At 44.7% G+C, this 7,500-nt stretch overlaps 1 protein-coding gene across 5 annotated transcripts in view; it reads left to right on the forward strand.

Moving 5' to 3' along the window:
- Nucleotides 1–7,500, forward strand: part of ntrk3a (neurotrophic tyrosine kinase, receptor, type 3a) — a 198,340-nt gene that overhangs the window by 120,671 nt on the left and 70,169 nt on the right. For all 5 annotated transcript variants that reach the window (XM_046849856.1, XM_046849857.1, XM_046849858.1 and 2 more), the window contains one exon: nt 5,388–5,490. In XM_046849856.1, coding sequence (XP_046705812.1) covers nt 5,388–5,490 — 103 coding nt within the window. The remainder of the gene's footprint in view (nt 1–5,387; nt 5,491–7,500) is intronic.

Here is a 7,500-nt window from a genome sequence, read left to right on the forward strand (position 1 = left end):
AGAGATGAATGGATAAGTGGAAGAGGATGGAGAGATGAATGGATAAGTGGTAGAGGATGGAGGGATGAGTGGAAAAGTGGTAAAGGATGAAGGGATGAGTGGAGAAGTGGTAGAGGATGGACGGATGAGTGGAGAAGTGGTAGAGGATGAAGGGATGAATAGAGAGAAGTGGTAGAGGATGAAGGGATGAGTGGAGAAGTGGTAGAGGATGGACGGATGAGTGGAGAAGTGGTAGAGGATGAAGGGATGAGTGGAGAAGTGGTAGAGGATAGAGGGATGAGTGGAGAAGTGGTAGAGGATGGAGGGATGAGTGGAGAAGTGGTAGAGGATGAAGGGATGAGTGGAGAAGTGGTAGAGGATGGAGGGATGAGTGGAGAAGTGGTAGAGGATGGAGGGATGAGTGGAGAAGTGGTAGAGGATGGAGCTTTAGAGGTGAAGTTATAATTAATTGTGAATAAAATGTTTCTCTGCTGAAATGTTCGAAGATCATAAATGATATTATTTAGTGTTTTTTTTATGCAGTTATAGTTACAGTCTGTGTTTAAGAATAAAACTCTGCGTCTCCTCTGTCCTGAAGACATCAGAAGCTCCAGCGCGCAGACACGAGACTCTTCCTCTCAATACAGTTGAACATTAAAACATAACCCAGAACAAGTTTAAACAAACCAATAAATTAAAAATCCAGATGTGGAATATCGCTCTGAAACTGCAGCATGTCTCTAAGAGAGAAATATTTATTCTGTCTGGGGTTTTTACAGCTGCAATCGCACTGAATATTCCAGATGTTTTATTGAAGTCTGTTAATTGAAACACAATATTCATGTAATAAAAGTTTCATGGCATTTTGCAGCTCGATCGAGTGTGGAGGAAACTTCAGTAAATCGTGTTTGTCCACAGACTGGAGCATGAAAACGTCTTTATAGAAGTTCAGGAAGTCAGACTAATCTTCTCACACTGTTAGTGTGTGTGTGTGTGTGTGTGTGTGTGTGTGTGTGTGTGTGTGTGTGTGTGTGTGTGTGTGAGTGAGTGTTAGTGTGTGTGAGTGAGTGTTAGTGTGTGTGAGTGTGTGTGTGTGTGTGTGTGTGTGTGTGTGTGTGTGTGTGAGTGTGTGTGTGTGTGTGTGTGTGTGTGTGTGTGTGTGTGTGTGTGTGTGTGTGTGTGTGTGTGTGTGTGTGTGTGTGTGTGTGTGTGTGTGTATTTAGTAATACGGTCCTTCGGGCAGAAATCCTGTCACTGTTAGCCTTATCGTTCTGAATGTGTATGCTTATTTCAGTTTCTCTTTCTCTCTCTCTCTCTCTCTCTCTCTCTCTCTCTCTCTCTCTCTCTCTCTCTCTCTCTCTCTCTTTCTCTCTCTTTCTTTCACTCTCATTTTGATTACTCTCTCTCTCTCTTTATTTCGCTCTCTTTCTTCAGCTCTCTCTCTCTCTCTCTCTCTCTCTCTCTCTCTCTCTCTCTCTCTCTCTCTCTCTCTCTCTCTCTCTCTCTCTCTCTCTCTCTCTCTCTCTCTCTCTCTCTCTTTCTTTCACTCTCATTTTGATTACTCTCTCTCTCTTTATTTCGCTCTCTTTCTTCAGCTCTCTCTCTCTCTCTCTCTCTCTCTCTCTCTCTCTCTCTCTCTCTCTCTCTCTCTTTCTCTCTCTCTCTTTCTCTCTCTCTCTCAAACTCCATTTATTTTTCGATTTGTTTTTGCACTGGATTACGTGGTGACTCAGAGCCATTCTGGACACGGATTAAGCCATGGTCTTGGAACAAATGACATTGTTGAAGGGAATTCTTGATTAAAACGTTCTCTGTTCCTCTATTCCAGGACAAATCCTGAACACGTGACCTTCGATTGAGCTACTGTAGAAGGTCGAAAAGTGACCAAAGTGACCTTGAGCAGTGGTAGAGGATGGAGGGATGAGTGAAGCAGTGGTAGAGGATGGAGGGATGAGTGAAGCAGTGGTAGAGGATAAAGGGATGAGTTGAGCAGTGGTAGAGGATGGAGGGATGAGGGGTGTGGTAGAGGATGGAGGGATGAGTTGAGCAGTGGTAGAGGATGGAGGGATGAGGGGTGTGGTAGAGGATGTTGGGATGAATGGAGCAGTGGTGGAGGATAAAGGGATGAGGGGTGTGGTAGAGGATGGAGGGATGAGGGGTGTGGTAAAGGATGGAGGGATGAGGGGTATCGTAGAGTATGGAGGGATGAGTGGAGCAGTGGTAGAGGATGGAGGGATGAGTGAAGCAGTGGTAGAGGATGGAGGGATGAGTGAAGCAGTGGTAGAGGATGGAGGGATGAGTGAAGCAGTGGTAGAGGATGAAGGGATGAGTGAAGCAGTGGTAGAGGATGGGGGATGAGTGAGGCAGTGGTAGAGGATGGAGGGATGAGTGGAACAGTGGTAGAGGATGGAGGGATGAGTGGAGCAGTGGTAGAGGATGAAGGGATGAGTGGAGCAGTGGTAGAGGATGGAGGGATGAGTGGAAGCAGTGGTAGAGGATGGAGGATGAGTGAAGCAGTGGTAGAGGATGGAGGGATGAGTGGAGCAGTGGTAGAGGATGGAGGGATAAGGGGTGTGGTAGAGGATGGAGGGATGAGGGGTGTGGTAAAGGATGGAGGGATGAGGGGTATCGTAGAGTATGGAGGGATGAGTGGAGCAGTGGTAGAGGATGGAGGGATGAGTGAAGCAGTGGTAGAGGATGAAGGGATGAGTGGAGCAGTGGTAGAGGATGGGGGATGAGTGAAGCAGTGGTAGAGGATGGGGGATGAGTGGAGCAGTGGTAGAGGATGGAGGGATGAGTGGAACAGTGGTAGAGGATAGAGGATGGAGGGATGAGTGGAGCAGTGGTATAGGATGAAGGGATGAGTGGAGCAGTGGTAGAGGATGGAGGGATGAGTGGAGCAGTGGTAGAGGATGGAGGATGAGTGGAGCAGTGGTAGAGGATGGAGGGATGAGTGAAGCAGTGGTAGAGGATGGAGGGATGAGTGGAACAGTGGTAGAGGATGGAGGGATGAGTGGAGCAGTGGTAGAGGATGGAGGGATAAGGAGTGTGGTAGAGGATGGGGGATGAGGGGTGTGGTAAAGGATGGAGGGATGAGGGGTATCGTAGATTATGGAGGGATGAGTGGAGCAGTGGTAGAGGATGAAGGGATGAGTGAAGCAGTGGTAGAGGATGAAGGGATGAGTGGAGCAGTGGTATAGGATGAAGGGATGAGTGGAACAGTGGTAGAGGATGGAGGGATGAGTGGAGCAGTGGTAGAGGATGGAGGGATGAGTGGAGCAGTGGTAGAGGATGGAGGGATGAGTGAAGCAGTGGTAGAGGATGGAGGGATGAGTGGAGCAGTGGTAGAGGATGGAGGGATGAGTGAGCAGTGGTAGAGGATGGAGGATGAGTGGTGGAGGATGGAGGGATGAGTGGAGCAGTGGTAGAGGATGGAGGGATGAGGTGTGGTAGAGGATGGAGGATGGAGGGATGGAGGGATGAGGAACAGTGGTAGAGGATGGAGGATGAGGGGTGTGGTAGAGGATGGAGGGATGAGTGGTAGAGGATGGAGGGATGAGTGCAACAGTGGTAGAGGATGGAGGGATGAGGAGCAGTGGTAGAGGATGGAGGGATGAGTGAAGCAGTGGTAGAGGATGGAGGGATGAGTGGAACAGTGGTAGAGGATGGAGGGATGAGTGGAGCAGTGGTAGAGGATGGAGGGATGAGTGGAGCAGTGGTAGAGGATGGAGGGATGAGTGAAGCAGTGGTAGAGGATGGAGGGATGAGTGGAGCAGTGGTAGAGGATGGAGGGATGAGTGAGCAGTGGTAGAGGATGGAGGATGAGTGGTGGAGGATGGAGGGATGAGTGGAGCAGTGGTAGAGGATGGAGGGATGAGGTGTGGTAGAGGATGGAGGGATGAGAGGTGTGGTAGAGGATGGAGGGATGAGGAGCAGTGGTAGAGGATGGAGGATGAGGGGTGTGGTAGAGGATGGAGGGATGAGTGGTGGAGGATGGAGGGATGAGTGCAACAGTGGTAGAGGATGGAGGGATGAGGAGCAGTGGTAGAGGATGGAGGGATGAGTGAAGCAGTGGTAGAGGATGGAGGGATGAGTGGAACAGTGGTAGAGGATGGAGGGATGAGTGGAGCAGTGGTAGAGGATGGAGGGATGAGGAGCAGTGGTAGAGGATGGAGGGATGAGTGGAGCAGTGGTAGAGGATGGAGGGATGAGGAGCAGTGGTAGAGGATGGAGGGATGAGGGGTGTGGTAGAGGATGGAGGATGGAGGGATGAGTGCAACAGTGGTAGAGGATGGAGGGATGAGTGGAGCAGTGGTAGAGGATGGAGGATGAGGGGTGTGGTAGAGGATGGAGGGATGAGGGGTGTGGTAGAGGATGGAGGGATGAGGGGTGTGGTAGAGGATGGAGGGATGAGGGGTGTGGTAAAGGATGGAGGGATGAGGGGTGTGGTAAAGGATGGAGGGATGAGAGGTGTGGTAGAGGATGGAGGGATGAGTGGGTTGTGGGGTTTGCGAGCAGGAAACTATAAGTAAACACAAAACTAAATCCAGACAAAGTGTTCACACTGTGACGGAGTTTTCAGTTTTAAGACAAAAACAGTGTTTTAAAATTGATCTGGATCTGTGTAGACGGAGCTGAAGGCATCTCACAAGGCGGGAGATGATGACGTCCTGGTGGGATCCATCGTACCGCATGTTTTCCTGCCGAGCTAAACTTCAGAAATGTTTACAATGTTGTTGTGTCGTCATCGTAATATTGAGAAAACGCAAGTCAAACCGTCGCAACTCAGGGACTAGTATTTTGTTTGACTGTTCAGTTTCTGGTGTTTGACCTTTGGAATTGGTTTTGGATGAGAACGTGATCTTGATAAGAACGTGAACGTGAAATCTTCACAATTTCTGCCTCATTTGACCAGGAGATTTTCTACTATTGGACTGTGGATTTGTGGGTTTTAGCTGCAGATCTCAGAGTGTGGGCTGTGACTCACTTAGAAGCTTGTTAGGATAAAAGCTTCTGAGATAAATAAATAAATTGAAGAGTGACCCGGACGGCCTCGACTCATTTGTTACAGCGAAGTTAAAATGTAAAACATTGTGAATCGATGGCGTAGCAGAGGTTCGCTGTGCAGCGCTCGTGGGGGAGTTTCTACTCCAGCTTGTAGATGTAGATTAGCCAAGCACTTGTTATATATGTTTGTGAAACGGGTTTCGTTTCTCGCTCGTGATCGTGTGAAGTCTGTGAGATCGGAGTCTAATTTAAACGAATGAGCCAGTGTTTTATTTCTTGCTCTCTCAAGACTTTTCTTTAGATAATTAGGATCATTTGCATCAGTGAAACTTGGATGGTGATATAATCTGTGATGGTGTGGTTTTAGAAAAAAGAAAAAAACGCTGTGTTTTTGTTTGTAGGTGTCGATCGCAGTGGGCTTGGCTGGTTTCGCCTGCGTCCTCCTCCTCGTCATGTTCGTCCTCATTAACAAGTACGGAAGGCGCTCCAAGTTCGGCATGAAAGGTAAGAAGTGTGTAAACAGCCTCAGCGTGAGCCTCGGCATGGACGAGAAGAGAAGAACAATATGCTAAATTACAGTTTTGTTCTGTTTTACATTTTCATTCAGGTCCACAAATTCCCATGTGGTGATTGTTCTCAAGAAAAGTGTTCAGTTTCAGATTTTCTGAATTTGTCATGGTGGTGGTGGTGATCACTCACTGCCTAGTCCCATGGTTCCACAGGCTTCTGGCTCCTTGGGTTCCTTATTTTACAGGGTTCCCTATTATCCGTATTTCTCTTTAGTTCCCTGGTGAACTTTATTCTGTAGAACCTGAATTATTGATTACTTTATTATCTTTATCTCTGACTTTGTTCTCATATGGCATCTGCTGTATATCCAGTGCCTCTTTGTTCTTCTCTAAGGTTTGGTTCTTAGGTCTCTGGTTGCATAGATCATTGCTTACTGAAGACATAGGCTTTTTGGATGTTTGGTTATTCCTTGGTTATCTTGGCATTTATGTAGATTCTACAGATCTCTGGGGTCCTGAGCTATCTGGGGCTGTCGTGTTTTCTTTTCTTTTCTTTTGTTCCATAGGTATATAATTCCTTATTTTCATGCTTCCTCAACACTGGACTTTCTTTTTTTTTTTTTTTTTTTTTGCCTTATCTTTTCTTGGTGTGTGAAACTCTGGTTAGTTCATATGTTCTGGAAAATCTCTGGAAAAGGTTTTTCATTTGATCTGTATTTAGTACATCATTAGGTTCTCTTAAGACTATACCTGTCTCATTGATTCTATAAATCCATAACTCCAGGTTCTCGGGTTCATACTGTAGGTGTCTGTCTATTTTTTAAATGGTTTCCTACTTCATTGGACACCTCGGTCCTAAGCAGTCTGGTTTTATTGCAGTCTTTGGTTTGCAAAATATTATGTTTTCAAAATAATTGATTAACTGCTTCTTGCCTACTTGGTTCTCAGTTACATGGTTATTTAGAGCCCTCACAAGTCACACAAAACAAAAGTTGTTTTTCTAGTTTTATGGATTCCTAGATCTCTGGAATCTAAATTCCCTGCATATCAGGATCCCCATCATTTTAGCCTTAATAATAGAGGTCGAGTAACAGATTTGTTTATTGCTGTAACTATCGGCTATCAGCAAAAATTTATTCCAATAGTTTTTCCGGCTTCCGGCCTGGAGTCATTATGAGAGCGGCCTCTAAAGTGCTGTTTGTTTTTACACGAGACTGTGCGCTGCACGGAGAGCGCCATATTATATATAATATTTATCATTTATTAATGAATATATTCCTGTTTATTTTATTTTGCATATTTTAATGATTGAGTAGTTTCTGGGTTTTTTGTGATAAACTTCAGTACTATTTTACATGGAGTTTTATGTTTAAACTATCGGTTGATTAATTGGTTATTAGCAAGTACAGTTCAAACTAGCTATCGGTATCGGTAAAATCCACTATCGGTCGACCTCTACTAATTAACGTAGCCTAATTATTTGTTAGATTCACCCACCAACCACATGCATATGCATAAGTAAATGTTTTGATTTCAATACCAATGAATATAAAAAAATTAATTTTAATAGTAATAATGCTTTTTTAATAGGCGATGTGTATATATATATATATATATATATATATATATATATATATATATATATATATATATATATATATATATATATATAGATCCAGCATTAGGAGGCGTAATAAATACATTTAAACTCATAAGAAAATTTCCACAATAATACTGTGGCCCATGTGATTTTCTGTTAAAGAAAGGATTAAAGAACGGAAAAATGGCCCTCACAGATGAAGGTTTGTGGACCCCTGAAGTAGACAAAGATTGATATTATTTAATTATTAGATTATTAATTGTAGATGTTACATACTGAACAGATTGCTATTTCATTGGCCAGCTGGCTAAAGATTTGTGAATAAATAATGGTCAGAGGTTCTTTGGCTTCGGTTTGAGCTCCGTCCTTGCTCTCTTTTTATTCTGTCAATTCCTCTGAATTCTG

This window comes from Silurus meridionalis, chromosome 5, assembly GCF_014805685.1.
Source record: "Silurus meridionalis isolate SWU-2019-XX chromosome 5, ASM1480568v1, whole genome shotgun sequence".
Taxonomy (NCBI): Eukaryota; Metazoa; Chordata; class Actinopteri; order Siluriformes; family Siluridae; genus Silurus; species Silurus meridionalis.